The 27560-nt window shown below is 63.2% G+C and overlaps 1 protein-coding gene across 12 annotated transcripts in view; it reads left to right on the top strand.

Moving 5' to 3' along the window:
• Window positions 1-27488, top strand: part of COL7A1 (collagen type VII alpha 1 chain) — a 30904-nt gene extending 3416 nt beyond the window's left edge. For 3 of the 12 annotated variants that reach the window (XM_032120780.1, XM_032120783.1, XM_032120779.1), the window contains exons 7-120: window positions 118-281; window positions 380-509; window positions 608-730; window positions 1277-1426; window positions 2120-2239; window positions 2362-2508; window positions 2648-2764; window positions 2839-2988; window positions 3192-3320; window positions 3407-3553; window positions 3718-3843; window positions 3915-4058; window positions 4140-4265; window positions 4340-4486; window positions 4567-4695; window positions 4774-4920; window positions 5085-5204; window positions 5289-5435; window positions 5513-5649; window positions 5728-5854; window positions 5933-6076; window positions 6148-6305; window positions 6409-6450; window positions 6598-6624; window positions 6740-6784; window positions 6994-7086; window positions 7416-7487; window positions 7780-7815; window positions 7889-7942; window positions 8129-8197; window positions 8288-8401; window positions 8723-8749; window positions 8894-8947; window positions 9060-9122; window positions 9245-9304; window positions 9454-9489; window positions 9617-9661; window positions 9875-9910; window positions 10032-10076; window positions 10177-10212; window positions 10291-10317; window positions 10418-10450; window positions 10630-10701; window positions 10806-10865; window positions 10974-11009; window positions 11162-11242; window positions 11369-11404; window positions 11489-11533; window positions 11632-11703; window positions 11872-11916; window positions 12023-12049; window positions 12132-12173; window positions 12796-12876; window positions 13030-13065; window positions 13167-13202; window positions 13287-13367; window positions 13547-13582; window positions 13814-13885; window positions 14090-14134; window positions 14317-14352; window positions 14509-14544; window positions 14652-14756; window positions 14911-14946; window positions 15117-15152; window positions 15313-15360; window positions 15489-15524; window positions 15700-15831; window positions 15996-16205; window positions 16299-16334; window positions 16514-16558; window positions 16727-16798; window positions 16933-16977; window positions 17129-17191; window positions 17279-17323; window positions 17607-17642; window positions 17923-17958; window positions 18143-18187; window positions 18423-18455; window positions 18596-18658; window positions 18747-18782; window positions 18889-18969; window positions 19069-19137; window positions 19238-19273; window positions 19369-19410; window positions 19568-19612; window positions 19745-19789; window positions 19912-19947; window positions 20072-20131; window positions 20271-20396; window positions 20532-20603; window positions 20810-20845; window positions 21097-21156; window positions 21323-21367; window positions 21441-21476; window positions 21590-21625; window positions 21718-21774; window positions 22008-22079; window positions 22340-22411; window positions 22499-22534; window positions 22617-22697; window positions 22787-22840; window positions 23059-23112; window positions 23188-23250; window positions 23353-23415; window positions 23703-23819; window positions 24172-24249; window positions 24329-24382; window positions 24584-24632; window positions 24711-24824; window positions 25180-25269; window positions 25621-25704; window positions 25797-25916; window positions 26118-26297; window positions 26438-27488. In XM_032120780.1, coding sequence (XP_031976671.1) covers window positions 118-281; window positions 380-509; window positions 608-730; window positions 1277-1426; window positions 2120-2239; window positions 2362-2508; window positions 2648-2764; window positions 2839-2988; window positions 3192-3320; window positions 3407-3553; window positions 3718-3843; window positions 3915-4058; window positions 4140-4265; window positions 4340-4486; window positions 4567-4695; window positions 4774-4920; window positions 5085-5204; window positions 5289-5435; window positions 5513-5649; window positions 5728-5854; window positions 5933-6076; window positions 6148-6305; window positions 6409-6450; window positions 6598-6624; window positions 6740-6784; window positions 6994-7086; window positions 7416-7487; window positions 7780-7815; window positions 7889-7942; window positions 8129-8197; window positions 8288-8401; window positions 8723-8749; window positions 8894-8947; window positions 9060-9122; window positions 9245-9304; window positions 9454-9489; window positions 9617-9661; window positions 9875-9910; window positions 10032-10076; window positions 10177-10212; window positions 10291-10317; window positions 10418-10450; window positions 10630-10701; window positions 10806-10865; window positions 10974-11009; window positions 11162-11242; window positions 11369-11404; window positions 11489-11533; window positions 11632-11703; window positions 11872-11916; window positions 12023-12049; window positions 12132-12173; window positions 12796-12876; window positions 13030-13065; window positions 13167-13202; window positions 13287-13367; window positions 13547-13582; window positions 13814-13885; window positions 14090-14134; window positions 14317-14352; window positions 14509-14544; window positions 14652-14756; window positions 14911-14946; window positions 15117-15152; window positions 15313-15360; window positions 15489-15524; window positions 15700-15831; window positions 15996-16205; window positions 16299-16334; window positions 16514-16558; window positions 16727-16798; window positions 16933-16977; window positions 17129-17191; window positions 17279-17323; window positions 17607-17642; window positions 17923-17958; window positions 18143-18187; window positions 18423-18455; window positions 18596-18658; window positions 18747-18782; window positions 18889-18969; window positions 19069-19137; window positions 19238-19273; window positions 19369-19410; window positions 19568-19612; window positions 19745-19789; window positions 19912-19947; window positions 20072-20131; window positions 20271-20396; window positions 20532-20603; window positions 20810-20845; window positions 21097-21156; window positions 21323-21367; window positions 21441-21476; window positions 21590-21625; window positions 21718-21774; window positions 22008-22079; window positions 22340-22411; window positions 22499-22534; window positions 22617-22697; window positions 22787-22840; window positions 23059-23112; window positions 23188-23250; window positions 23353-23415; window positions 23703-23819; window positions 24172-24249; window positions 24329-24382; window positions 24584-24632; window positions 24711-24824; window positions 25180-25269; window positions 25621-25704; window positions 25797-25916; window positions 26118-26297; window positions 26438-26487 — 8489 coding nt within the window. In that variant the 3' untranslated portion in view covers window positions 26488-27488. Of the gene's footprint in view, window positions 1-117; window positions 282-379; window positions 510-607; window positions 731-1276; window positions 1427-2119; window positions 2240-2361; window positions 2509-2647; window positions 2765-2838; window positions 2989-3191; window positions 3321-3406; window positions 3554-3717; window positions 3844-3914; window positions 4059-4139; window positions 4266-4339; window positions 4487-4566; window positions 4696-4773; window positions 4921-5084; window positions 5205-5288; window positions 5436-5512; window positions 5650-5727; window positions 5855-5932; window positions 6077-6147; window positions 6306-6408; window positions 6451-6597; window positions 6625-6739; window positions 6785-6993; window positions 7087-7415; window positions 7488-7779; window positions 7816-7888; window positions 7943-8128; window positions 8198-8287; window positions 8402-8722; window positions 8750-8893; window positions 8948-9059; window positions 9123-9244; window positions 9305-9453; window positions 9490-9616; window positions 9662-9874; window positions 9911-10031; window positions 10077-10176; window positions 10213-10290; window positions 10318-10417; window positions 10451-10629; window positions 10702-10805; window positions 10866-10973; window positions 11010-11161; window positions 11243-11368; window positions 11405-11488; window positions 11534-11631; window positions 11704-11871; window positions 11917-12022; window positions 12050-12131; window positions 12174-12795; window positions 12877-13029; window positions 13066-13166; window positions 13203-13286; window positions 13368-13546; window positions 13583-13813; window positions 13886-14089; window positions 14135-14316; window positions 14353-14508; window positions 14545-14651; window positions 14757-14910; window positions 14947-15116; window positions 15153-15312; window positions 15361-15488; window positions 15525-15699; window positions 15832-15995; window positions 16206-16298; window positions 16335-16513; window positions 16559-16726; window positions 16799-16932; window positions 16978-17128; window positions 17192-17278; window positions 17324-17606; window positions 17643-17922; window positions 17959-18142; window positions 18188-18422; window positions 18456-18595; window positions 18659-18746; window positions 18783-18888; window positions 18970-19068; window positions 19138-19237; window positions 19274-19368; window positions 19411-19567; window positions 19613-19744; window positions 19790-19911; window positions 19948-20071; window positions 20132-20270; window positions 20397-20531; window positions 20604-20809; window positions 20846-21096; window positions 21157-21322; window positions 21368-21440; window positions 21477-21589; window positions 21626-21717; window positions 21775-22007; window positions 22080-22339; window positions 22412-22498; window positions 22535-22616; window positions 22698-22786; window positions 22841-23058; window positions 23113-23187; window positions 23251-23352; window positions 23416-23702; window positions 23820-24171; window positions 24250-24328; window positions 24383-24583; window positions 24633-24710; window positions 24825-25179; window positions 25270-25620; window positions 25705-25796; window positions 25917-26117; window positions 26298-26437 lie in introns of those variants that run through there. The other 9 variants (XM_032120784.1, XM_032120788.1, XM_032120787.1 and 6 more) reach the window with 9 other exon arrangements.
• Window positions 27489-27560: the final 72 nt, after the last annotated feature.

Genomic DNA, 27560 nt, shown 5'->3' with positions numbered 1-27560 from the left:
CCCCAAAATGACCTCCTGGCTATCCCATCACATCGGGCACACATCTGTGCTGCCCCAGCAAGTCCTCCCCTCTGCTTCATGCCCTGTGGAGCCAACAGCCCCTTTGCTACCCCACAGATGGGCCAAGCCACACTGGCCCCTCCAACCTGGAGATCCCAGAGCAGGGCCTTGACCAGCTACAGATCCGCTGGAGAGCAGCCAGCGGTCCCATCACCGGTTACCGGGTGCAGTACGTGCCACTGACAGGGCTAGGGCAGCCGATCATGGCAGAGAGGCAGGAGGTGAGTGCCCCCACCTGACTGCTCAGAGTTCCAGGGGGTTCCTGGTGGCCCCAGGTGTGACCTGGGGAAGATGAGGGGGTGACACTGTTCCTGTCCAGGTGAGCGTGGGGCCACGGGACACAAGCACTGTGCTACGGGGACTGCGCATGGGGACAGAGTACCTGGTCACCGTCACTGCGCAGTATGCCAACAGCATCGGCGAGTCAGTGTCTGGCCGAGCACGGACCCGTGAGTGTCCATGTCCGTAGGGACAGGGGTGAGTGCAGGCACTGGGTGCCCACAGCACATGGAGCTGGGGACTCATCCCTGCTTCTGTGTGCCTCCAGAAAGCCGTGCTGGCTCCACGCTGGATTTTCGTGTGGTGGAGACTGGACCAACGTTCCTGCGGCTGGCCTGGCAGCCTGGTCCTGAGCCCCCCCAGGGCTACAGCCTCAGCTATGCTGTGCAAGGTGAGGGGACGGTCCCTGCGGGGGTCTGTGCTCCCGGACACCGTGCCTTTGTGCAGCCCCACGGGCACAGGGGCGCATGGGTGAGGGTTAATGCAGGGATGCATGCCCAGAGTGCTGTGGGTGTGTACACACCCACCTTCACCACGGCAGCCGGCACGCGTGCGCTGGGCGTGTGTGCAGAGGTGCGGAGGCAGCCTGTGTATTCCCACACCCGGAGGCTTCATGCGCAAGGCTCAGGGGGTGTGCTTGGGTGTGCACAATGGCTGGGGGCCTGGCGTGTGCCCCCATGGCTGCTGCACGTAGAGGGCAGGCAGCAGACCCCCATCCCAGCCAGGGACAGGGCTGGAGCCGCACACCTGGCAGCCCCACCCTGGCCTCAGGCTCTCCAGGGGGTGCCCCTACCCTGGCTCATGTCCCAGCCTCTCCTGGTGCTCCCCACCCCTGGCACTGACTGGCATCCTCAGGGCAGGGTGCAGGCCCACAGACACCCCTTCCCTGCCGGGTCTGGTGTGTGCCATGTCCCTGTGCCCACCCACACCCCTCCAGGAGCACCCCAAAGGGAGGAGAAGAGCCTGGCAGCCAGTGCACAGTCAGCCACACTCAGCAACCTGCGGCCCGACACTGAGTACGTGGTGATGCTCCAGCCCCGCTATGCACAGCAGCCCGCTGTCCCTGCCACCCTCACCGCCCGGACACGTAAGTACTGTGCCCAGCCCTGGGCCCAGCTGGGGTTAGGAACGGGTTCCCAGCACATGGATGCTTCCCTCCAGTCACTGTGCCCCATTGGGATGGGGCTGCCTGGCCCATTGCTGCCTGTGGGAGCAGGATGGGGATGCAGGTGAGCATGGCTACAAGGTGATGCTCTGGGCCCCAAAAGTTGCTCCCAGGGCAGGGTGCAGCACTGTGCGCTCCCAATTTCCTTTGCAGCCTTCTGGGAGTGTTTCCACCAGAGCTTTCCTCCCATGACGTAAAAAATGTTGACTGAAAAAATGCAGGGTGTGAGTACAGCGCTCTGCAGGATGAAAGTGTGGTTTCCCCCACGGCAGAGGCTGCTGGAAAGCATCTCTGGGTAGGACTGGGGGTGAGGCCCCAGGGCAACACCTTTGCAAGCATCAGATTTTGGCAAACCAATTCCTTGAGCTGCCCCAGGCAGTCTTAACCCACAGAAAGTATTTAAGGCATTAAGAGGAAGACATTTGAGCTCCAGTTTGTATGAGTTTGATGCTTTGAAGGAGCCACCTGAGCTCGGGCTGCACTCAGTGACCTCAGTGTGGTTAGCATCCGTGAGCAGGGGCAAAGGGGCTTCCTGGAGAAGGCAGTTTGCAGGTGAAGGTGCTGCCCCCTGCCCCATTCTCCTGTGGGAGATGGACAGTCACCTCACTTCCACAGGGCACCTGGTGGGCGTGCAGCACTTGACTGTCCACAATGTCTCAGCACAAAGCATGCTGCTGGCCTGGCAGTCTGTCAGTGGTGCTACCGGCTACCGGCTCTCCTGGGCGACCCTCACAGGTAGGTGCCTCTCCCAGAGCTTGTGCCCCTTCTGCTGGTGGCCCCTGTGAGGAAGGACAGGAGGGAGTTGGTGGCACCTGCTGCCTGAACCCCCCAAGGGACTGCTGCACTGGCTCCCACAGGGCAGGACAGGCACAGGGTGGACCTGGATGCTGGGCAGATGTCACATGCACTGGTGGGGCTGCAGCCCAACACCCACTACGTGGTGATGGTGGCCCCACTCTTCGGGCAGCTGGAGGGGCCCACAGCCACTGTGCGGCAGAGGACAGGTAGGTGTTGGGTACAGGTGATGCCATCCTGCTGCTGTGCATGGGAGCAGGCAGGGACCAGCCCTCATAGCCCCTACTCTGCCATGTGCTGGGTGGCTGGCAGCAGAGTGGCACAGGGCCCATGGGGTCCCTCTTGCAGAGGCAGGTACAGACCAGACGCTGCAGACCAACATCCTGGGCCCCACGTCCATCCAGGTGCTCTGGACCAGTGCCCGTGATGCTCGTGGCTACCGTCTGGAGTGGAAGAGAGCCACAGGTGGGCTCGGGGTGCCTGTTGCCCCTCTGGGCCCTCCATGCCAGCAGCTGGCTGTGACCCTTCCCTTCCTGCAGGACCAGAGCCCCCCAGAATGGTGTCTCTCCCCAGCAGCACCAATACCTACCAGCTGACGGGGCTGAAGCCGGGCACTGAGTACCGCATCACCCTCTACACGCTCTACGATGGTGGGGAGGTGGCCACCCCTGTCACCACCTTTCAGACAGGTGAGTGCTGCTGTGGGTCCCCTGAGTTGTCCCCCACTGTCCCAAGCTTTTGGCATGGAGGGATGTCTTGCGGGGCGTTGCTCAGCCTGAGACTGCCTTGGCCATGAGACCCCCCAGCTGTCTGGTCACAGCCCAGGATGAGTATGGGGGCCATGCTGTCCAGGCTGTGCCGCTCCAGCCATGCCTCACATGTCCCCTCACAGGCGTGGAGGCACCCGTGGGTGCTGTGTCAGACCTGCGGCTCGTGGAGGAATCGGGCAGGCGGGTACGGCTGAGCTGGACCGGTGTCCCCGGTGCCACCGAGTACAAAGTGGTGGTGCGCAACAACCAGGGTGAGTCTGTGGGCAGGGGCACGGGTGGCACCTGGGGGACCCTGACCAGCTGACACCGAGTGACCACACTGCCCTGCTCCTGGCAGATGGCACGGAGAGGACGAGGCGCATCCCAGGCAGCCAGACGGGGCTGGAGCTTGGTGACCTCCGGGAGGGCATCACCTACCTGGTGCGTGTCTCGGCGCTGGCAGGCAGTCGGGAGGGCAATGCTGCCACGCTCACCGTCCGCCTCAGTAAGACCACATCAGGGTTTGGCGCCAGGAGTCCTGGTACTGCATGTTCCCACTCTGGCATGCATCTGTCGTCTATCCCCCCGCAAGCCCTTGGGGGGGCAGTGTGGCTGTGGGGTCCCTTTGGACTCCCCAAGGTGACACTGTGGTGCTGTGGGGTGGTGCAGAGTATCCAGAGGTGGGCAGCGTTTCGGAGCTGCGGGTGATGGAGGCCGGTCCCAGCCAGCTGCGGGTCACCTGGCGAGGGCTGCCGGGCGCCGGGGGCTACCTGCTGACGTGGCAAGGCAGTGACGGTGAGTGTATGGACCATGGGATGCTGTGGTGGCAGTGCTGGAGCCCTTCCTATCCCAGCCATCTGTCTTAGGACTCAAGAAATCTCGCTTCCTCCCTGCCGACCCCACCACCTTCACCATCGAGGGGCTGCACGCCAACATTGTCTACACTGTCAGTGTGTCAGCCATTGTGGATGGCCGTGAGGGCAGCCCTGTCACTGCCACGGGACGGATAGGTGAGGTGACCCCTGCCTGACAGTGCTGTCTGGTGCCATTTGCTGGGAACCTTGGTGACAATGGCCCTCTTGGTGTCACAGTGCCTGAGCAGGTGGGGAAGGTGACCCAGCTGGAGGTGCAGGCATCCAGGAGCAACGTTGCCCGTGTCACCTGGGTCGGTGTGCCGGGAGCCACTGCCTACCGTGTGATGTGGAGCCGCAGGGACGGTACTGTGGGACGGGGATGGGGGCAGGCTGTGAGGGCAGCAGGGCGGGGGGCCTGATGCCACAGTCTTTGGCAGGGGGGTTGGAGAATAGCCGGCGAGTTCCTGGCCACACCAATTCCTTTGACATCCCCAACCTGGAGGGAGGCGTCTCCTACACTGTGAAGGTGGCGGCACTCATTGGCAACCGGGAGGGCAACCCCGTCTCCATTGTTGTCACCACCCGTGAGTGCTGGGGCAGGGGGCATCACCCCAGGGTGGCACTGGGCACTCCTGCCCCTAATGCCTGCTCCTCTGCCCTGCAGCAGAGGCAGCCCCCCTACGCCCCGTCAGTGGCTTCCAGGTGACAGAGGCCTCGGAGCACCGCCTGCGCCTGACCTGGCTGCCAGTGGCTGGCAGCACTGGGTACCGCCTGCTCTGGCGCCTGGCTGAAGGTGAGCAGAGCTGGCCGGCACTCCTGCATCCTTGCAAGCCCTCACCCGCACCCCCTCACCCCTCTCTGCCCCTGCCAGGGGGGCCCCAGCGCAGCCAGCAGCTCCCAGCCACCTCCAGCACCTATGACCTGTCGGGACTGGAGCCGGGCCGGCGCTACCACATCAGCATCACTAGCCTGGCTGGCAGCCGGGAGAGCGAGCCAGCCACCATCACTGCCATCACCGGTGAGGGATTGCTTGGGGCCAAGGCAGCATCCCCCTGACACATGGCTTGAGCCCAGAGGGGCACCCAGGGACTGGACTGTCCCACCATTGGGCTGGGGAGGGAGCTGGGAGCAGGTTGGGGGCTGCCCCATGTAGCTGGGACAGCCTTTCCTCCTCCTTGGTAGGTGACTCAGGCCACATCACCAGCCTGCGGGTGACAGAGGTGCAGAGAGATTCGGTGACGCTCACCTGGACCCCAGTCCCTGGTGCCTCCGGCTACGCCCTCTCCTGGAGCCCTCCTGCAGGTGAGACGAGTGGGTGGCCCCGGGACGGCGGGCAGCATCCCCGCAGGGCCTTGCTGATCCCTCTGACTGTCCTCTGGGTGGCAGCTGGTGGGGAGAAGGGGCGGACGCTGCCCAGCACTGCCAGCTCCCAGCAGGTCTCTGGGCTGCGCCTGGGCCAGCGCTACACCTTCTCCCTCCGCCCGCTCCTGGGGAGCGCACCGGGTGCCGAGGCGTCCGTCAGTGAGCGCACAGGTACTGTGGGGTCACTGCAGGGCTGGGCTGGGCTCGTCTCCACTCTGGTGGTGGCTTCACTCCTTCCCTGCCTGCAGTCTGCAGGGATGCCCTCGGTGACGTTGTCTTCCTGGTACACGGCACCCGCGACAGCTCCTCTGGTGCCGATGCTGTCCGCACCCTCCTCTCCAACACCGTGTCCGCCCTGGGGCGCCTGGGCCCCGAGGGCACACAGGTAGGCTGCTGCCACAGCACTGGGGCACGGGGGGCATGGGTGGGCTGTGGTGCCCACTGCTCCCCTGCACCCTCGCAGGTGGCCCTGGCCACGTACAGCTACCGCAGCCTGCCCTGGCTGCTCCTCAACCGCTCCAGTGACCTGATGGCCGTGCTGGAACAGATCCGCACCATGCGCTACGAGGAGCCCAGCGGCAACGCCATTGGTGAGGGGCAGCACTAGGAGCTGGGGCAGCGGCTTCTGGGATCCTGCTGACTGTCCCTTCTTCCTTCTCCCTCTCTAGGGGCAGCCATCACCTTTGCCAGGACCTACCTGCTGAGTCCTGGAGCAGGGCGCCGCCCCGGGGTGCCAGCAGTGCTGGTGGTTCTGGCTGACGGCCCCTCCGGGGATGATGCCATCACTGCGGCCAGGGATGTCAAGGCTGGGGGTGAGGATGAATGGGGTCTCATCAGGGTGTGCAGGGAGTTCTGTGGGGTGCTGAGGGTGCTCTCGGCTCAGGGGTCCAGGTGCTGGCAGTGGGCATGGAGGGGGCAGACCGGGAGCAGCTCCGGCGCATGGTCACCAGTGAGGACCAGCAGTACGTCTACCATGGCAGCAGCCTGGCAGAGCTGGAGGGAGAGCTCACCGATGACCTCTGCACCATCATCTCCACCAGGGTAAGGGCCAGAGTACCTCAGGGGGTGTGGAGGGGGAGCAGCCCCAATAAGCCAGGGGGTTCTCTTATCCCTGGGTTCACACAGGCTTGTCTTTTCTTGCCAGCCAGAGCCAAAGCCGAAGCCCTGCCCTGTGCAGTGCCCCAAGGTGAGCCTCCCCATGCTATGCCATGACATGGTGTGCCACAGGTGCTCAGCATGGGTCAGGGACCCCCAGTTGCCAATGGCAGAGGCCCAGTGGGGAGTCAAGTACAAGGGTGCCAACCCGTAACCCCTTCCCTCTGTCCCCTTGCAGGGCGAGAAGGGAGACCGCGGTGAGGCAGTGAGTGCTTTGGTGACTCCCTGCCACCAGCTGGTGGCTTTGGGCAGTCTGCATCCCCCAAACCATGCCAACACCAGCTCACAGGGGATGCTCACCACTGGCTTTGTCTCTGCAGGGACTGCAAGGACGTATGGGACCACCGGGTCCCCCTGGTCAGCCGGTAATATCCTGATGAGGGGGCAAAAGAGGGGCAGCTCCCCAGAGAGGGCAGTGACGTGCTCCCCATGTCCTCATGTTCCCTTGTCCCTTTGTCCTGCTGGTGGGTGGGTGTGGGGCAAGGACGTGTCCAGCCCTTGCTACAGGGGTGGACAGGGAACACCTCTTGACCAGCACCTGCCACCCAACCTGTCCTCTCTGCTGTGTCTCCAGGGTCGCCATGGCCTTCCTGGGCCTCCAGGTATCCCAGGGCCACAGGGTCCACCAGGAGAGAGTGCTGAGCGCCCGGGCAAGAAGGGGGACAGGGTGAGTACCTCTGGCCCCTCACCCAGGCACCCCAGGATCCCTGGACACAGTCACCTGCCTCCCTGGGCCCTCTCACTGCCCCTTGTCCCTTCATTCTCCTCCACACCTATGCTTGAGGGGGAATCCTGCTGAAGAATCCCAGTCCAGCCCCATACTGTCCCCTCATACCCCAGCTCAGCACACAAGGGAAAGGCATCCTGGAACCCAAAGCTCTGCCTTGGGGCTGCCCTGGGCTCCCAGTACTGGGACCAGCACTGCTTGGGGCACTGAAGGAGTCTGGCAGTCCTGGGGTACACCAGATGCTGGCATGATGCTCCTCTGTCCTGCAGGGATTCCCTGGAGCTGATGGGACACCAGGAAGCCCAGGACGCCCTGGGAATCCTGGATCACCTGGGCAGCCAGTGAGTAAGGGTGTCCTTTGGGTTTGCTGCTTCACAATGGGCTCTTCCCATCACCCTGCCTGCTGCCTGAGCCAGCCTCTGCCTCCCTGTTCCCTGTGCTGGAGGAGTCTCAGCAGCTGGCAGGGTCACTGCTGTCTCTGGTGTGTGTATCCCAGGCAAAGTGTACTGTCTATCCTTGCTTTGGCTGGAGCTCCCATGCCATGCCATGCCACCCCATTCCACTCCATCTCTTCCCATCCTCACTCCCCTGGCTGGCAGGGACGTGTTAACTTCCTGAGCTGTTGTTTTCCAGGGCATCCAGGGCATCCCTGGTCCTCGAGGGGATCCTGTGAGTATGGCCCCAGCCCTCCCCGGCCCTTCTCACACCCAACACCCCTCTCATTCTCATCTTCCCTTCCCAGGGGACACGGGGGCCCATGGGACTTACTGGCCCAAAGGGGGAGAAAGGTGAACCGGTAGGTGAAGGGCAGGGGGCTGCCCCACACTGGGGAGCACTGGGGACCCTGGTGGGCACATCTTGGCACCTGGCATATCCTGGCCCCAGGGTCTCCCCATCTCCCTGCCAGACTCCTGGCCTTGTGGCACTGTGGCCACAACAGGGCACATGGAGTCACTGATTTCTCCTCCCCCTCCTCATGCAGGGAGAGCCCAGGATGATCACGGATGGAGAACAGGGGCTGCCGGGCCGGAAAGGGGAGCCAGGTGTGCCGGTAGGTGTGGGAATATGGGTGTGAAGGGTCTCTTCCAGCTCCCCTAACCCATGCCACAGCCTCAGCTGATGGAGCACCTCCGTCCTCCAGGGCAGCCCCGGCTCGCCTGGGATCCCCGGCCCACGAGGGCCCCTTGGTGATCCAGGCCCTCCCGGTCCACTCGGACCCATGGGGCTACCAGGACCTCCTGGAGAGTTTGTGAAGGTACATCTGCCCGGTGCTGCATGGGGATGGCTGGGGGGATGTGTGGGCAGACGGATGGGGGAGCAGCCAGGAGCTTAGATCTGCTCCCCCGTGGACTCCTGCTGGCCCTGCTTGTGGGCTGTGCCCCCCAGCAGCTGTGCCTGCACACACAGGCACATGCCTGAGCTGTTGCTGGCACTGGGCAGTGTGGGGCGAGGCACATGGCATGCACACACCCTAATGCCACTGATGATGGGCTCTACACAGTCTGTTCCTCTTCTATTCAAGGAGGTCACGGGGACAGCCCAGAACTGCCCTTATTTGCTTTTTTTGCCCTTGCAGGGAGAAAAGGGTGACCGAGGGGAAAGGGTGAGTGGCTTTGCATTTCCCTGACTCCTCTTCCCTCCTGGACGGAGGTCCCTTGAGTGTCCAAGGGTGCTGTAGCCCCTCAGAGTGCTGGGGAGGACTGAGCCCTCAGGGCAACCACACAGGAGCTGACACTTGTCTCTGCAGGGCCCCCCTGGACTCGTGGATGGGGCAGCACCTCGAGGGGAGCCTGGACCCCCAGTGAGTCCAGCCCCTAGGCCAACAGGGTTGGCAGAGGGGATCAGGGCTGCAATGGCTGTGTGTGCCCAGGGCTGAGTTGCATCCCCAGGGGCTGAGATGTTCTCCCTTACAGGGCCTGCCTGGGGACCCCGGGCCTCGGGGACCTGCTGGGCCCCCTGGCCTGAAGGGAGAGAAGGTAAGAAGGTGGCAGGGATGCTCCCCACTGGGGCCAGACCTCACACAACTCTCCAGTGGAGATTCCCATGGCATGGGCATCCCCATGTCATGAGCATGGCTATCACCTTTCCTAATCCCTAGGGTGATGGCACAGAAGGTTTCCCAGGGTCACCTGGCCGCCCTGGAGACCCAGGAGACAGGGTGAGTTTCCTGAGAGGAGGTAAGACAGGCAGGAGCTGGCCATGCCAAGAGCCAAGCCCTGAGGGCACATTGGAGGGCTCCTGCTTTGGACAGCCTGGGCATTTGCCTTGTCACACCACAGGTGACAACGTCTCCATCCTTCTTTGCAGGGTCCTCGTGGACCACCAGGGGAGCAGGGCAGGAAGGTGAGTGGTGCAGGGACCGAAGGGACACTCTTGCCATGCCTTTGGCAGGGAGAAAAGGGTTCTGCTCCAGGACCCAGGATGTCCCTCAAAGGTCCTGGTGCCCCTGACCCTGTTTCTCCTACACCAGGGAGACCGTGGGGCACCAGGCGAGCTGGGAGAGACGGGCGAGAAGGTGAGATGGTGCCAGAGCAGACCAGCACTGGCAGGTCCTGGTGTCCCTGAGACCTGGTGGTGGCTGTGCCTGGGGCTTGCTGTCTCAACCCAATGGGCTTGGATGGGATTCAGGGCTGAATCACGAAGAGTTCTGGGGCAGTGTGTGGGGTGGGGGCAGTGTGATGTAGAGGGAGGAAGGCTCCCTGAAACCCTCCTCTTCTTTGCTCTGCAGGGAGACCGTGGTGTGCCGGGCCCCGAGGGTGAGAAGGTAGGTGTGCTGTGGGGCAGCTGTGGCACAGTGGAGTGAAGCCTAATCTGCCCTGGAGCAGCCACCCTGGCAGGGCCTGGCAGGATGCCCACGACACCTTCCTCTCCCTCCCGTCCTGCAGGGTGAGACGGGAGCCCCAGGGCGCCCAGGGCCATCGGGCAGAGAGGTGAGTCAGGGTAGTAGGTGTGGTGCTGTGGAGCTGGGAGCTGCCATGCCCCATGTTCCCAAGCACTGCCAGCTCCCTGAGGTCTCTAATCTTGCCACAGGGAGCTCCAGGACCGGCTGGCCCTCGGGGGGAGAAGGTGAGAGCAAAGTGGGGTTCCAGTGGGGTGGCAGGGGTCTGTTGGGGAAGGGACTGGCAGTGACACCTCTCTCTGCAGGGCGATCCAGGACCACCCGGCAAGCCAGTAAGTGATGCTGCCCAGCGGGTCCACCTCTGCCTGCCCCAGCCCCAGAACGGGGAGCCATGGGCAGTGCCCAGCATGGTCTCCTCTGCTTCTCCCCCAGGCTCCCAGCGTGGCCGGTGTTGGAGGAGAGAAGGTAACCCTGGCCCTGCTGTGCCCTCCACCCTCTGGGCATGGCCATGGGCTGGGGAGGGGGATTGCACAACTGGGCAATGAGCTGCACAGTTGGGCTCATCCTGGCCCCAGGCCTGGTTGTCCACAGATTCAGTGGGGAAAAAAATGGGTGGTTTGGGGTGCTGATTTTGTCTGCTCCAGGGTGACAGAGGTTTCCCAGGACCAGAAGGACCTCCTGGCCCCAAGGGTGACACAGGAGATAAAGGTGCTCGCGTGAGTACTGCCTTGAGGATAGGAAGCACAGAGCACATGGCACAGCCCTCCCCAGACTCACGGTGCCTGTGCCATTGCTCCATGCTACATCCTTTCATGTCTAGGGTCCCCCTGGCCTGAGCATCCCAGGGCCAGCCGGCCCCAAAGGCGAGCAGGGCGATCGGGTGAGTCTGGGGGCACCCTGGGGGCACCAGCTCATGGGCCTGGTCCCTCCGCTGTCAAGGAGTCACCGAGGTTCCCAGTGACACATGCTCTTCCTCTCCAACAATCAGGGTATCATTGGCCTCACAGGCAGGAGTGGCCCAAAGGTAATGTCACTGCCCTTCCATCCATCTGTACGTCCATCTGTCTGTCTGTCCGGCTCTGGAGAGGCTGTCCCTGCAGGCTGTGCCCCTTCTCCCCCCAGCAGCCCCTGTGCTGCCCCCACGCTGCCCTGACTGTTGCCCCTTCCTTTGCCCAGGGTGACCCAGGAGAGCCAGGGGAGAAGGGGGAGCCAGGCCGAGCAGGCGCCCCAGGGCAGATCGGGATGCGAGGCAAGGAGGTAGTGTGGGACAAGGGGCCATGGGGCACTGTGGCCCCGAGGAGAGGTGGGGCTGGCAAGGAGCAGGGGGATGCTGGTGACTTGTGCTTTTCTCCCCTGGCTGGTGCCCACTGACTTGTGCCACAGGGAGAGCGAGGAGAGAAAGGTGACGAAGGCACCCCGGTAAGTGAGGGTCCCCAGGACCACTGCCCCTCTTCCCACTGCCCCTCTTCCCACTGCCCCCACTCGCCCCCTTTTTCCCCACAGGGTGAAGTGGGTCTGCCTGGCAAGCCTGGAGACAGGGGTCCCCGGGTAAGTGCAGGGCTGCCGGGCACCCTGGGGCAGGAGAGAGACCCATGGCCTCCGGGTGGCTCCTGCTAATGCTCATCTTCCCTTTGCCCTCCACCCAGGGCCTGCCTGGCTACCGTGGCCCCCCTGGGGAGAAGGGTGACTTGGGGGACCCAGGACCTGAAGGCAGGAATGTGAGTACCCCCCTTGTATGTACCCACTGCTCCATGGACACCCACCACCCCTCACACTCCATTGCCCCGCACCCACCCTTACCCCAGGGGTACCCCCCACCCCACAGGACCCACACCCCGTGGGTCCCCCATTCCCTCCCCCTCTGACTCCACCCCTCTTTCCTGCAGGGCAGCCCTGGAGCACCAGGGAGCAAGGGTGACCGTGGGGACCCGGTGAGTGACACTGGGCCACGTGTGGCCCCCCAACCCCGGAGCCAGCTGTGCCCTCCCCTGGGCTGCACCAGCTCCCCTTAACCTGCTTTCCTTGCCCTTCTTTCAGGGGCCTCCTGGACCCCCAGGAAGAACTGTACGTTCTGTCTCCCTCTTCTCCCTGCCCACGGGCTGGTGTCCAGCCCCATGTGTTCCAACAGCTCCTCTCTGCCCCACAGGTCGATGTTGGGCTCGGAGGAGCTGGGGAAAAGGGGGAGAAGGTAATGAGTGAGTCCCTGGCATGCTGTGATGGGCTACCCTCTGCTGTCCTCTGGGCTCTGCCTGGGCACTGGGATCATTGTCCATCAAGCCCTCCCTGCCCAAAACAGCCTCTGCCATGTGCAGCTGATGTGCACCACGACTGAGAGGCACATGGGATCCAGGGACACATGGGCTGACACTCCTGCTGGTGCTGGGAGGAGGCCCTGTAGGGCTGAGGTCTCCAAAAGAATTGGTGTGCTCCTGGCTCCCCAGCCCCACAGGGGTCCCACGGCAGCACCCTACGCTCTGGGCATTCTGCTTTTACAAACCAGCTTAGGCTCAGGACAGTTTTGGCCACAGGCAGTGCTCTGTGCTGGGTGGCACTGTGGTCCCCAGCTGTGGCTGAGCTGGCTCCTGGCTCAGCAGTGCTGCTTGGTGCCTTCCTTCTGCAACCACACTCTGGCCTCCACTCCCCCAACGGGAGCTGCATCGAGCCCAGTCACCTCTTTTTCAGCCTGTGCCTCTTCTTTTGAGACCTTTTCTATCACCTCACCCCTAAACTACACAGCACCAGCACTGTGCACTCTGGCACAGGCTTGGCACAGCGCAGTGCCCTCTGACCGCTGTGCCCTTCCCTGGCAGGGGGACCCTGGTGACCCTGGCGAGGATGGTGCCAAGGGCGCCCGGGGTGATGCTGGCTCCCCTGGAGTGCCTGGAGAGAGGGTAGGTGCTGGGTCCCTGGTGTGGGAGGCACTGGGACAGCACAATGGGGGATGTTCTGCAGGGGGTCCTGGTGTACAGGGACTGCCTGCAGAGCACCCAGGATCCCCTCCTTTCCCCCCATGCCCCACTGCTGAGCATGTCTCTCTCTTGCAGGGTGTGGAGGGCCCCCGTGGCGCCCCTGGCACACGGGTAAGTGTCCCCTTTCCTGTGGGGGTCTGAACGGGGGACCCGTGCCCTGTGCAGCTTCTGTTAATGGGAAATGATGCTCACTTTCTCTTCCCACCCCGTAGGGTGACCCTGGGGACCGAGGCCTGCCAGGAGAGAAGGTGAGGGGATTGGGGGCTAAGGGCTGCCTCACAGCACCCCCATCCCACCCAAAACTCCAACTGTCCTGCCCTGCTCTCTTACAGGGGGACCGTGGCCCACCAGGGCTGGATGGCCGCAACGGGCTGGAAGGCAAACCTGGGCCCCCAGGGCCTGCTGGGCTGCGGGTGAGTGTGGTCCAAGGTGGGGGAAATGTCTGTCCCTGGGTGCCACGTGGGATGGAGGGATGATGGGGTGGGAGGAGCTGTCCCCCTGCACACCCTCTGCTCCAGGCTGGGGATGCTCTCGAGGGGGGGCCTTTGGCAGGATGGGAATGTCCCTGTCCTCACCTCCTCCTTGTTTGCAGGGGGACCCAGGAAAGCAGGGAGATCCTGGCCGGGATGTAAGTACCTCTGGAGAGAGCAGCTTTAGGTTGTGTTCCTGCTGGGGCCATCAGACTTGCAAGGGACCAATGTCCTGTCCCATGCTACTTGGCCCAGGGCAGTGCAACAGGACCCGACCCTCCCTGTCCCCAGCAGGGTGCCACTGCCAGACACACTCCCTGCTCCCAGGGCTGGCTGTGGCAGATGGGTGCCCTGCTGCCTTGTGCTCCCACCATCTCCTTTCCCCACAGGGGCTGCCCGGGCTGCGTGGGGAGCAGGGACCACCTGGCCCTGTGGGTCCCCTGGGACCACCCGGCGTCCCTGTAAGTACCAGCCAGCCTGGGGACACATCCTGCCCCATGCCCTCTTGGATCCCAGCTGGATCCATCAGGCAGGGCTCGCCCTGTGCCCAGCTCCCCCTTCCCTGCACCTTGGGGCTCCAGTGGGGCCCAGGCACCCCTGGCTGCTGGTGTCCCTGGCTGGTGGAGAACCTGAGGGGCTGCCTCACTGCCTTTTTTTCCTCCCAGGGCAAACCCGGTGAGGATGGCAAACCTGGCCTGAATGGCAAGAATGTGAGTAGGGGAAGCAGGGCTTGACTTTGGGGCTCTCCCAGGATGCTGAGGGATAGTGATCCCAGTACAACATAAGGCAAGGGGAGGAGTGGCAAAGAATCCTCATGCTCTGAGCCATCCCCTGGTTTGTACCCATGCTGAGATGGTTGAGTGGGGTGCTGACAGGCAGCCTTTGTCCCCAGGGAGAAGATGGGACGCCAGGAGAGGATGGGAGAAAGGTAAGGAGATGATCCATGGGTGGTTCCTGTGTGGTTCCTGCATGGTCCCTGTGTGATCCCCACAAGCCTGGTGGCTGCTCCCTGCTCGGACCAGGAGCACCATTTCGGGCCACGGGATGGGGCAGCATCCCTCAAACTCCTTTCTCTCTTGGTTAGGGAGACAAAGGGGATACAGGAGTCCCTGGCAGAGAGGTGAGTACTCCCCAGAGAGCAGTGTGGTGATGGGGGGTGCTGGTACTTGCCCCCATCAGGGACAAACCTGCGTCCAGGTTCTGGGGGTGATACTGCTCTCTCGGCAGGGCCGCAGCGGTGCCAAGGGCGAGCAGGGGGACAGAGGAGTGCCAGGCCCCCTCGGCCCCCCTGGCCTTCCCGGTGTCCCAGGGCTGGTCGGGCCCCCAGGGCAGGTGTGTAGTTCTCAACCCCATGGTGCCACTCAGCACCAGACCCTGGCGTCCGGACTGCTCTGAGGCAGGCAGGACCCGCATCCATGGCTCCCTCAGGGCACTGCCCTGTGTCCATGGCTGCTGGGTGCTACTGTGTCACCTCCATGTCTTCCAGGGCTCCCCAGGCCTCCGTGGGGTAGCCGGACCAAAGGTAAGTGTGCCCCTGCCCCCCAGCCCCCCAAGGTCTGGGGGGACCACATGCCAGAGGGAAAAAATCCCTGGCAGGAGTCCCCACCTCCATGATGACGGGGCTGGACCCTGGTGCTGCAGTTGGTTCTGGGAAGCCTGACTGCTCCCCTTGACCCCTTTGCTGTGTTTCAGGGGGACCCAGGGGAGCCTGGACTGCGAGGGGAGCCGGTGAGTACCCAGCACTGAGCCTGGCAAGCTGCGAGCACCCTAATCACAACTACAGCCCCTGCCCAGGCAGCACCAAAGGGTTAACTCTGAAACCTCACTGCTCACCCCTCTGGCTGCACCTCTGTACATCTTCTCATTCCCTCTTTTCCTGTAAACCTAGGGGCGACCTGGCAACCCTGGAGCACGTGGAGACCCTGGGACTACAGTGGTGAGTCCCTACCCTGACCTACTGTGCTGGGACAGCAGCATCAGCCCTGGGGGATGGAGAACTGTCCACAGTCCCCAGGGTGGGAACAGACGAGCACCTGCTTTGTATTTCATGTCTTTCTATTGCAGAACATTGAACGTAGCCTGGAAGCGCTTGGCATCAAGGTGTGTATTTCCTGACTGTCAGGCTGGAGCTTTTTCCTGCCACATGGCAGCAGGAAGAGGGCATGGGCAGTGGTGGGAGATCCAAGCAATTTAGGGCGGGTTAGCAGGACTGTGGGGTGCTGCCACAGCTGGGTTCCACTTATGCCCTGACCAGTGGCTCTCTCCTCCCTCCCAGGTTTCATCCCTGAAGGAGCTCACGGGTGCCTATGACGGGAGCTCAGACTCGTTTCTGCCAGTGTCTGAGCGGCTGCGGGGCCAGAAGGGCAGTCGGGGGGATCCAGGAGAAAGGGGGCCCCCAGGCCGAGAGGTGAGCAGAGCCAGGCTCGATGCCAAGCCCAAACGCTCTGCCCCACTCCCGCTTTCTGGGCTGGCTGGCGGGGGTCATGCAGCCAGCTCAGCCCTGGGGTGTTTGGGGGAGGCTCACAGCCCCGCCTCAGGGCTGGCTCTGGCAGTGCAGCTTATGTTTTGCAGGGCTCCTTAGGCTTCCCTGGCGAGCGAGGACCCAAAGGTGACAAGGGGGACCCTGGTACCCCCGGCCCGCAGGGCCCCATGGGCCGGGCCGTGGGTGAGCGGGGTCCCGAGGGCCCGCCCGGGCAGCCAGGGGAGCCTGGCAAGCCAGGCATTCCCGGAGTGCCAGGCCGGGCCGGGGAGCTGGGGGAGTCTGGGCGGTCTGGTGAGAAGGTGAGTGTGTGTGGAGGTGCGAGGTGAAGTCTGGGGGACCTGGTCTAGAGGCTTGGGGACAGCCCTGTGACAGCCACCGTGGTGTTTTCACAGGGCGACCGGGGCGAGAAGGGCGACCGAGGTGAGCAGGTGAGCTGGGATGGGGACATGGTGCCCTCCATCCCCTCTTGTGTTGTGCCCCTCTTGAGGGGATGCAGGGCTCTCCGTGGGGCAGGCGCATGCCCTGCAGAGGCCAGGAGTGCCCATACCAGGGTGGCTCTGCTCTCCCACGCCCTTTGACACTCAACCTATTTCTCTACCCTTCCCAGGGAAGGGATGGCTTGCCTGGACCCCCAGGGCCCCCAGGGCCCAAGGTAGGTGATGGCTGCTGCTGGGGACCATCATCAAGGTGCCAGCCTGCCCCTCTGGGGATGGATGGCCACATCCAGTCCCTTGGCACAGAGGCTTGGGGAGGGCTTTGCCCCTGAGGGGACCTTCCTGAAGTCCCCTGGGTGCTGGCCCTGACTGCGCCCTGCCCACAGGTAGACGTGGTGGAGGGCAGCCTGATGGGCCTCCCAGGCGAACGCGGCCCCATCGGACCCAAGGGAGTGAAGGTGTGTGGCTGGTCTGAAAGGAGAAGGGCAGCCAAGGCAGCCGAGCTGGGGCAACATCATGAGCTGGGACTGAGGATGGTGATGGTACAGAGGGGCAGCAAGGGCTGATGGCATCTGTCTTCTTCCCAACACAGGGTGAGCCAGGAGCCGAGGGCGAGCGGGGACCCAAAGGAGATAAGGTCTGAGGTTATAAGTCTCCAATGTCAAAAGGGAGCAAAGCCCTGCGTGGGGGCACTGCTGGGCACACCCCTCTTTGGGTGTCAGCAGGCCCTGGGAGGTCATGGGAAGATCCCTGTCTGTCCTGTGACCCTGTGCCTGTCCCCACTGCAGGGTGAAGGTGGCTCGCGGGGTGACCGAGGGGAGCCTGGCGAGAAGGGCAGGGACGGCGCCCCGGTGGGTACTGCACTGTTCCCCTGCCTGGCACTGACCCCGGCCCCTGCCTGGCACTGACCCCTTCCCTGTCTCCGTCTTTTGCTCCAGGGTCTCCCGGGTGAGAGAGGGCTGGCAGGCCCTGAGGGGAAGCCGGTGAGTGGGGACATGGTGGGGGGATGCAGGCTGGGATTGGGGGAGGTCCTGTGGTGTCACACGAGCCATCACCAGCACCAGCAGGAGCTTTTGTGCCTCATTCACCTCCTTCCCTGCCCCCTCTCACCTCCCTCACCCCATGCAGGGCCTGCAGAGCTTTAGGGGGCCTCTCCTGGCTGATTACCACACACTGGGAATGGGGAGCATCCCTGGGGGGCAGGCAGGGCTGTGTGGATGTGGTGGGTTTCTGCTTGTCCACTGACCCTGATGTGGTTCTTTGCAGGGCTTGCCAGGCTTCCCTGGCGTGCTGGGACGCCCGGTAGGTGTCTGTGTGTCCCCCATGTCCCTGTGCCCCACCACCTCAGCACACAGCTGGGGGCTCGTGGCCGTGAGTGCTTGGTGTTTGAATCCATGGGGGTCACCCTGTTGCTGGACTGGGTCCTTGGCCCCCCACAGCTTAGCAGGACCTGTCAGGCTTGTCTTACTTGGTGCTTACAAGAGCCGCTGGCACTGTCAGGGTCTGCTCTCCCTGGGGACACCCCATGCCCCCACTGGGGAAAACCCATTTCTGCAGTGATCCCATTTCTTCCTCCCTTCAGGGCAATCAGGGAGACCCAGGACCCCCAGGACCTCCGGTAAGGAGCCACCTTGCACCAGGTGCAGGGGACTGTCGTGCCAGGGCAATGTCAGCCAGGGTGGGCATTCCCCCAGGGAGTGGAGCTGGGGTGGCAGTGCTGGGACTGAGTGGCCCTGCTGCCCCCTCCCTGTCCTGTGCCACCAGCAAGCACCACCCCAATAATGTCCCCTTGTCCCCTGCAGGGCAGCACTGGCCCACCAGGGACCCCGGGCCCAGCTGGTGCCAAGGTAAGGCAGAGGCATTGGCATCTGCATCAGCATTGCCATGTCCAGCCTGGCAGAGGGAAAATGGTGCCTTGCCAGATTTGGGGACTGGAGGGAGGGCCACATTTTGGGAAGTTTTGGGCTGGAGGGAGGGATATTTGGGCTGGGCCCTCTCCTGGATCCAGGTATGCAGATATGGCTGTGACCACAGTAGCTGGTGGGTTGGGGTGGTGGGGCTGATGCAGCATGTTCTTCACAGGGTGATCCGGGGGACCCTGGCTCTGGCATCCGTGTGAGTACTCATACCTTCCCTGCCAGCACCCACCTGACCCCCCCAAAATCAGCCAGTCACACTCCAATACACCTTCCCACAGGGGCAGCCAAGGTCCTGGCTGTGCCATCCCCTCTCTGATGTGGCTGTTTCCATTGCAGGGCTTGCCTGGCCCCCAGGGCAACATGGGCCTGCCAGGACCCCTTGGCCCCCCCGGTCCAGGGGTGAGTATTTGCAACACCCCAAACCCGCCCCTTGGCTGTTCCTGGTGCCTGGGATACTGCTTGATTCCTGCTCATGTCTCCATTGCAGGGCCCACCGGGTGTCCCTGGGCTGCCAGGACAAGTGGTGAGTGTGCTGCCCCCCACATCTGGCTGCCATCGGTGTGGCTGCTTGGGGCTGCCTGGGGGGCTGTAGGATCCCCACGCCCCAGCCCCACTCTTACTGCCTGCAGGGGGAGAGTGGGAAGCCAGGTATGCCAGGCAGGGATGGTGTGCCAGGGAAGGACGGTGAGGCAGGAATGCCTGGGAAGATGGTATGTTGATGCTCACCCTGCCCCATCCCAGGGGAACCCCCACGCAGCTCAGCCTGGGTTGTCTGCAGCTAAGGCTGAGGGCTGTGCCGCTTGTCCCAGGGCTTACCGGGACCTTCGGGGCCTGCTGGTCCCAAGGGAGAGCCAGGGGATGCTGGAGCCCCAGGGCAGGTGAGTGCAGAGCTGCCTTGTCCAGTGTTCCTGGCCAGGATGAGGGGGAGCATCCCTGTGCAGCCCTACTCACCTGCCCACTCTCTCATCTGTGCCCCAGGCCATCGCTGGTCCCCCCGGAGCCAAGGGAGAGAAGGTGAGGAGCCAGGGTGTGAGGGCTGGGATGGGCAGGGATCTGCTGGGCACTGGCATCCTCTGTAGGCACATCTGAGCACTCACGTGTCCCTGCAGGGCGAGCCGGCGCTGCTGGAGGGTGTGCTGCTGGGAGAGCCCGTGAGTCACCCCGTAAACCCCGACACCCCCATTACCCCCATCTCCCCTCATTAACCTTTCCCTACCATTAACCTCATCCCCTCCCACCACCCTTGCCTTCTGGGGAGCAAGCCAGCCCTGTGGCTGCCCCCTCCCCTAACACTGCTGTCCCCAACAGGGCTCCAAGGGTGACCGAGGCTTGCCAGGCCCCAAGGGCGAGAAGGTGAGCGCTGCCCTCTGGGTTGTGGGGTCCCTGACACCCTGGCTGCTTGGCCACAGTGTGGGGATCCAGCTGCAGCTGCTCCCCCAGCTCATAATCCCACACATCTGCTTTTTCCTTGTTTTCCCCTGCCAGGGGGAGCCAGGAAGGTTTGGGGAGCCAGGAGATCCTGGGGAAGATGTGAGTAGGAGGCATATGGGGGTGGTGGGTGGATATTGGGGACAGTGGATGCTGGCAGAGGCTGGGATCTGTGCCCTTGCCACCTACTGCCCAGGTCTTCTGGGGGCTTGGTGTCTTCACAGGGAGCCAAGGGATCCTCTGGAGCCAAAGGGGAGAAGGTACGTGTCCCCTGCCCCCCGGGGGATCCCCCACCCTGGGGGATGCTGTGGCTGGCCTGGTGGCCCTGGCACCCCCATGCCCACCAGCCAGGTGATGTGCCACACACTCACTGCCACCTCACAGGGATCACCGGGTGTCGGTGCACGGGGACCACCAGGACAGGATGGGCCTCCAGGTTTGAAGGTAACCTCGGTCCTCGTGTCACCCTGGCTCTGATCACGTCCCTAATGCCCCAGTGATGCTCTAGCTTGGCTGCCTGAGTGAAAACCACACTCCTGAGGAGCTGCTTTTGTGGGCTTTATCTTTTACTTCCCTGCTTCAGGGTGACACTGGCTTGCCAGGATTACCAGGACCCCCAGGCTTAGCAGGCATTGCTGGGACGCCAGGACAGCCAGGCCTGAGAGGGGAAAATGGACAGCCTGGCCCTCCGGGTTCCCCAGGAGAGAGGGTAAAGACTACAACCAGAACGTGGCATCATTGGTCCTGGTGACCCCGGACCCTTGTGCAGTGTCCGTGAGGCCCCTGCAAGCCCCACTGCCTCCCAGCCACAGCCTCTGCCCACTCCCTGCTTTTTCTCTGCCAGGGTTTGATCGGCTTTCCAGGCAGGGATGGCACCGTTGGACCACCAGGACCTGTGGGGCCCCCAGGGCCGGCCGTGAGTATGGTGCCCCAGCATTCCCGGGGGTGCAGGCTCTGCCCCCGCCTCCCCGCTGTGTCAGACAGGCTGACAGGGACCCAGCCGCAGCTCCCTGGCCCCTGGGGCGGGGCATTGCTGCAGTGTCCGGCACCGCGGTGGGAGTCTGAAGGGTGTCTGGCATTGCCTTCCTCCTGCGGCTTGCTCACCCTCCTCCTTTCTTTTAGGGCATACAAGGGGCCCCTGGCCTGAAGGGAGACAAGGTAGGACTAAGGGCAGCCCTATAGCATGAGAGGTGGGAGGCTGCTTCTCTTGAGGAGTGTCCCTGCAGCCACCTCCCCCTGAGGGTGCTGAGCCCGCTCTGGACGGTGGCACATGGGAGCTTCCTGTGCACCAGGCACCCAGAGAGGTGGTGGGGACTGTGGGGTGTTCCCTGGCATGGGGGGTACCTGGCAGGGCTGGGAGGAGCTGTGGGCAGTGAGGATGGGGATGAGTTCTTGCGTTCCCCTGGCAGGGGGCTGCGGGGGCCGGGCTGCCAGGAGCCAGAGGTGAACGTGGTGACCCGGGACCACGGGTAGGTACTGCCACAGTCCCCCCAGGTCCCCACAGCCAGGGACAGGAAGGCTCATGGTACCAGCCCTGACAGGACTCTGCGCCAGAGCTGCAGCTGTCCCTGGGATGGGGTGATGCTGGGGAGCCCCCAACCTAAACCCCTTTCTCACATCCCTTCCTTCTTGCAGGGTGAAGATGGGCGCCCAGGGCCAGAAGGGGATCGTGGGCCAGCAGTAAGTACCCCCCTTCCCCAGCTGCACCCTGATCCAGGCCCTTTCCTGACCACTCCTCTCTTCTCCTCCACAGGGCTTGCCTGGGAACCGGGGGGAGCGTGGGGACAAGGTAAGGGACTCTGTGGGCCGAGGAGCTGGGGGGAGAATGATGCACCTCCAGGTACTGGGAGGTGCTGCCTGCTCCCTGCAGTGCATCCTTGCAGCATCTCACCTTCCTCACAGGGGGACCTTGGGGCCCCAGGACCCAAAGGAGACAAGGTGAGTCCTTGGGGTGGGGGGCAGTGGGAAGGCAGGCAGCAGCCCTGGCCCCCCTGCTCACCCCCACCTCTCTCTCTGCTTTGGGTGTACAGGGCGATACTGTGGTGGTGGAGGGGCCGCCTGGAGCACGGGGCAGCAAGGGGGAACCGGTAAGAGCTGTCCCTGTCCTCCCTCTCCCCATCCTCCCTGTCCCTCTGGGAGGAGCTGGGGGAGCTTCTTCCTGCTCAGGGACTCTCCCTTGCAAAACATATTGTCCCCTCTCCTTCAGCCACCCTACAGACCCCCATGTTCCTGCCCCCAGCGAGGTCTGTCCTCCCCACCCTGATGTGTGTCTGAGCGTCTCCTCATTCCCTGGCCCCTCCCTGTGTTTCCTCCTTTGCAGGGAGAGCGTGGCCTGAAGGGCACAGAAGGGGACAAGGGGGACAAGGGGGAGCAAGGCATGCTCGGAGAGAAGGTACAGGGCTGGGGGAACTTGTGCCAGGCTGGGAGCTGCTGGGTTAGGGATCATGGAGGGCTGTTGACAGCGTGATGGACAGAGGAAGCAGGGCATGATGGCATCCCTGTGCCCTATGTGCTGGTGCTAGTAGGCACCGGGGACATGGTGCAAGGGGAGCTGCCAGACCTGGCCACGGAGATGACCATGGCTGTGCAGTGGCCATGCAGTGGCTGGAGCTCTCCCTCCTGCCCTGTGCTGATCTGAGTTTCTGCTTGCAGGGGATGAGGGGTGAACAAGGAGAGAAGGGCTCCATGGGCTTCCCTGGGGCACGTGGCCCTAGCGGGCAGAAGGTACGGAGCTGGGCAGCCCCACTGCTGGGGGATGCTGGTGGCACCATCCCCCTTGCCTGCCCTGACTGATGCCTTTGCCTTCCCCAGGGAGAGGTTGGAGTGCCGGGAGAGCCTGGCGAGCCGGTGAGAAGTTGTGTCTTGGTGCCTCTGCCACGTCACTGCAGGGCAGGAGCAGACCCTCGTCATGCTGTGTGCTCTCCCACAGGGTCAGCCTGGCCGCAATGGGATCCCTGGGGCCCGGGGAGAGAAGGGGGACATGGGACCCCTGGGCATGCGTGGCCTCAAGGTGGGTTGGCCTCTCTGGCTGCCAGTGCTCTCCTGGCCAGGACAAGTGCTGGCTTGGCATTACTCTGACTTCCCTCCTCATGCTTGCAGGGTGACCGGGGCATGAAAGGTGCCTGTGGCCTCAATGGGGACAAGGGTGAGAAGGTGAGTGGGTGCCTGTAGGGTGCTGCAGGAGCCTGGATGTTGCCTGGAGGCTGTGGCCCTTTGGATCCCCTCCGTCAGCCAGCGGGAGCAGGGAGATGGCTGAGGCCAGACCTTGACCCCGCGACAGGGTCATGGGGTCCCCTCTTCTGCCTTGGGCTCTGGGGTGAGCATTGAGGGGTGAAGGACTGACTGCCCTGCCTCTCTCCTGCCCGCTGTAGGGAGAGCCAGGGATCCCGGGGCGCTCAGGACTGTCAGGGCGGAAAGGCGAGCCGGTAAGCACTGCACTGACACTGGGGTGGGACAGGAACCATGGCTGGTGGCTGATGGACATCTGCTCTGTCCCCCAGGGAGAGCTGGGTCTATCAGGACCACCAGGCATTCCTGGGAAGGAAGGGCTCATGGGACCCAAGGTAGGTTAGAGCAGTGCTGGGAAAAGCTGTGCTGGCACTTCATTCCCTCGCTGCCTGCCCCCCACTGTCTGTCCCCTGCTGCCTGTCCCTTCCTCTTTGCAGGGTGACCGGGGATTTGACGGGCAGCAGGGAGCCAAAGGAGACCAGGGGGAGAAAGGAGACCGGGTGAGCAGGCTGGAAAGGGATGGGATGCATTGCACCACATTGCTTGTACCAGGATACAGCCTTGGTTGGAAGCATATCAGAGCCTGATGCTCCCAGAGGAGTCATTTGGCGCTGCTCTAAATTGTGTCACTAAACAATGAATGACAACAACTCCCTGCACTTCACAAGAAGGCACCAGTGCTAGTTCTTTGGGGATGCCCAGCTGTGGGGTCAGAGGATGTCCATGGCATCTGCTCTGGAGCTGGGGACTCTGACACCTCTGGCCTCACCCTCTGCCTCTCCTCCAGGGAGCCCCGGGTGTTATTGGTGGCCCTGGTCCCCGGGGCAGTGACGGTGCTCCTGGCCCCCCCGGGCCCCCAGGCAGCGTTGGCCCACGAGGTCCCGAGGGCATGCAGGGCCAGAAGGTGAGTCCTCACCACAGGTGACTGGTCCCCCTCTGGGGCTGTGAGGATGGGAGGACCCAGTCCCCTTAGTGGGTGAGGGGTGGGTAGCATCTGGAGTCATGTCCCAGCTCTGTCCTGCCCTGCCAGCTTTCTGGCTTTGGGTTCCTCCCTTGTGTCCCTCTGCCCAGGGGATGGGAGTCTGAGGGGTCTGGGACCCTGCCTGTCCTTGAGTTGAGCTGGACCTGTCCCCATTCCCACCTGCAATGGCACCCCTGGGGTGCAGGGGTGGGAAAAGCAGCACATCCCTGGTTCTGGGGAGAGCAGAGAGGCTCCAGCACCCACCAGCCAGATCCTGAGCACATGTCCTTTGCAGGGGGAGAGAGGCCCCCCTGGACAGTCAGTGCCGGGTGCACGTGGTGTGCCCGGCATCCCCGGCGAGAGAGGAGAGCAGGTGAGTGCAGGGGTGCCTGCCCCTGCCTGCACGAGCTCCAGCCAGGGCCAGCTTCCCACCTCCTTTCTGCTGTCTCCAGGGCAGTCCCGGCAGCCACGGGCTCCGTGGGGAGAAGGGGGAGCCAGGCATGACGGTAAGGAGCCAGGACCCATAGGCTTGTGGCACTCAGGTCAGTGGGGTGGGAAGGGATGCTGGATCCATCCCACTGCCACTGATGGAGGGGCTGCCCTCACCTCTGGGCTCTTCTGGACCTTGGGAAAGGGTTTTTTCTCCTCTTTAATTGCACCATCCCCCGTTACTCTGTGCGACCTTTGCCCCTTCGTGTGCCTGGCAGGAGGAGGAGATCCGTGCCTTCGTCAGGCAGGAGATGAGCCAGCACTGTGGTGAGCATCTCCCGCTGCTGCCCTGGGGCTGGGGGTCTGCACCTGCTGCCCCTGACCCCCACCCTGTCTCTCCCACAGCCTGCGGTGGCCACTTCCCACGGCACCAGGATTCACGTGAGCACTCAGGTTGCGGCTCTTCCTTCCTACCCCCCTGCCCCACGCGTGTGGCACTGAAGGGGCCCCGGCACCCAGGTGTGCCACTGGTTTTGGGGAGCTGGAGGTGGCTGGCACTCTCCATGACCCTTCAGTCAGGGTCAGCATCAGCGTAGGACCCTGCACAGGGAGAAGGGATGGTGTGTGGCAAAAGTGATGGTGCAACAGGGATCCCCAGGGGCAGCTGGCTTGGGATGGTGCCAGTGGGGTCTGGGTGCTGCCAGGGTCTGCCCAACTGAAGGGGTCACAGGAACTGCACCCCATCTATGCTTGGGTATCAGAACTGGGGCAGGGGTCTTGCAGGGGTCAGCAGTGCTGGAGGGGAGGGTAGGCTGGAGGAGTGGGATTGGAGGCAAGGGGTGGGCTGGGATGAGGTGGGTGCTTTCTCTCCAAGGAGGCTGGGGGGCTCAGCCCAGGAGCAGCTTCCACTCTGCCCAGGGAGGAGGAAGAATTGTCCGCCAGGAGAGAGAGCATGACCAAACAGGTGATGGAGAGTCTGGAGGGCCTGTAAGATCTGGCCCCATGGGCATGTGTGCTTCCCTGTGCCCTCCCCTGTCCCTATCCTGATGGGCTCCAAGTGGGTGCCGTCTCTCTGGGCCTCCTCTGCCTGTCCCTCCTCTAGAAGCCCCCATGGCAACCCTGGTTTGTGGTACAGAGAGAGGAGCGGGTATTTCCAGGTCCATCATCCCTGTCCGTGTACCCTGTCAGGCTCCAACAGGGTTGGGGCAGTGCTGGACTGCTCCACACCTGAAAGGGGTGGTTTTCCTTTGGGAAATAAGGGGAAAGCACCCCAGACTCCCTTGCCTCTTCCCTGATGCCTGTGTCCCCTTCACAGGGTCCTTCTCCACCCAGCCGTTCCCTGCTGGCAGCGCTCACACAGTCCCTGTGCTCAAGCTGTCACACACTGAGGAGGAGGAGGGTGTGTCATCCCTGTGCTTTTAGTCCTTGTCCCCCTTTTTCTGTGCTCCGTGTGTGTGGTGTGCGCTGCTCATGCATGGTGCTGTCTCCCAGGGCAGGACAGGCAGATCATGCTTGACAATGACGACCTTGAGTACGACAGCGTGGATGGAGAGGAGGAGGACTATGATGAGGTCCGGGAGGTGGACAGCTTGGAGCAGCCCACACTGGATGGTGAGCTTCCCTGCACTCACCTGGCACTGAGGGTGAAGCCACTGGAGGAAACCATGGAGCTGCCAAACCCTTCCCATGCTCAGCTGGGAGCCATCCCCCGCCTTCCCCTTCTGGGGTTTCCCCTCCTCTGCCAAGTGGGTCTGGCAGCCGCCAGTGTGCTGCCAGCCCCTGCCTGCCCTCACCAGCAGCGTTTTCCCGCAGCTGAGCCCTGCAGGCTGCCGCTGGACGAGGGGGACTGCCAGCGCTACACCCTGCGGTGGTACTACAACCAAAGAGTCACCGAGTGCCGGCCCTTCGTGTACAGCGGCTGCCGGGGCAACCTCAACCGCTTCGGCAGCAAGGAGGAGTGTGAGCTGCACTGCGGGCAGCGCCCAGGGGCAGGTAGGCAGAGCTGGGCACGGCTTGGCACCGGCAAGTCCAGCAGCATCCCCACCCCGTGCCGTGGGCTCAGCAATGCAGAGCTGGGGGGACAGTGCTGGTTCCCCACCTCAGCTCTGACGGCGCCTTGCTTCTCTCCACAGATTCCCGTGGCAGTGCCGGCAGCAAGGTGGGAGGGCAGCCAAAGGTGTAGGTGCAGGCAGTGTCTCGGCAGGCAGGGCTGCCTGGAAGTGGGGCTCAGCTGCCGCCCCGGCCGGGGCTGGGCTGCCCGTGGTGGCGGGGGCCACGCACCCACCAGCCCCAGCAGGAACCTGGTGCTATTTCTAACCTGTCTTTATGCTGCTCATGGGTTTTTCATTTCATATCAGTTTATTGTCATTAAGGTGAAATTTATATCAAATGGGAAACTGCCTCCCACCAAGGCTTTGAACCCCCTTTCCCATATGGAGGTTTCCTGGGCTGTTCTCAGTTTGATTTTTAAATTATTTGTTGCCAACAGCACAGTTCTTAGCCCTGTTCCCTCTCTCTGGAAGCAGAGATGGGACTTGGCATAGCTGGGCTCCCTCCCCTCACATAATACCCTTGTACTCTTTCCTGCCCCCCACAAACCCCCAAACTCCCTCTCTGCTCCCCTCTCTCTGCCAGGAGAGCTGCCCACATCCTTGTGCCGGGCAGTGCCTCCCTGCACAGCACCACTCACCCCCATCCTGCAATCAACTCCATCTGAATAAATTTCACCTTAACCTCAACTGGGGCCCAGTTCCCCTTTTGTGGCTGCGATGGTTTGGCAGTGACCTGTGGGGAGACTGGAGGTTCTTTCCATGTGCTATCCTCCAGCTCACATGCCTGCCAGCAGCCCATCTGTCTTTAATCCGGGGGAGTCTCACCTGCACCCCCAGGCCTGTCAGGGAAACCCTGAGGATGGTGCTATGTTAGAAGAGGTTCCTGCTCGCCCACGCTTACTCTCAAAGGCTTTGTGAAAGTGATGTTGGCTGCCGGGGTCACAGCCCCTGGTTCCCCCCCAGCCCCAGGGCTGAGTAGGGAGATGCCCCTCACTGCCCCAGAGCCGCAGGGGCTGCCGGGTGGGCTTTGTGGCCCCCACACGTACGCTGCTCTCTGTGTATATCTGTATACAGCGAATGTATATGTGTACCACTGCGGGGGGGATGTGTATTAAAGCTGCGCTCACAGGGACATGTCACACTTCTTGGCACGTTGCTGGAGTTGCCTGTGGAGTTTGGGGACAGCTCTTGAGTCAGGCATGCC

Source organism: Corvus moneduloides, chromosome 11 (genome assembly GCF_009650955.1).
Source record: "Corvus moneduloides isolate bCorMon1 chromosome 11, bCorMon1.pri, whole genome shotgun sequence".
In the NCBI taxonomy this organism is placed as follows: Eukaryota; Metazoa; Chordata; class Aves; order Passeriformes; family Corvidae; genus Corvus; species Corvus moneduloides.
This window is presented reverse-complemented; position numbering and strand designations above follow the sequence as displayed.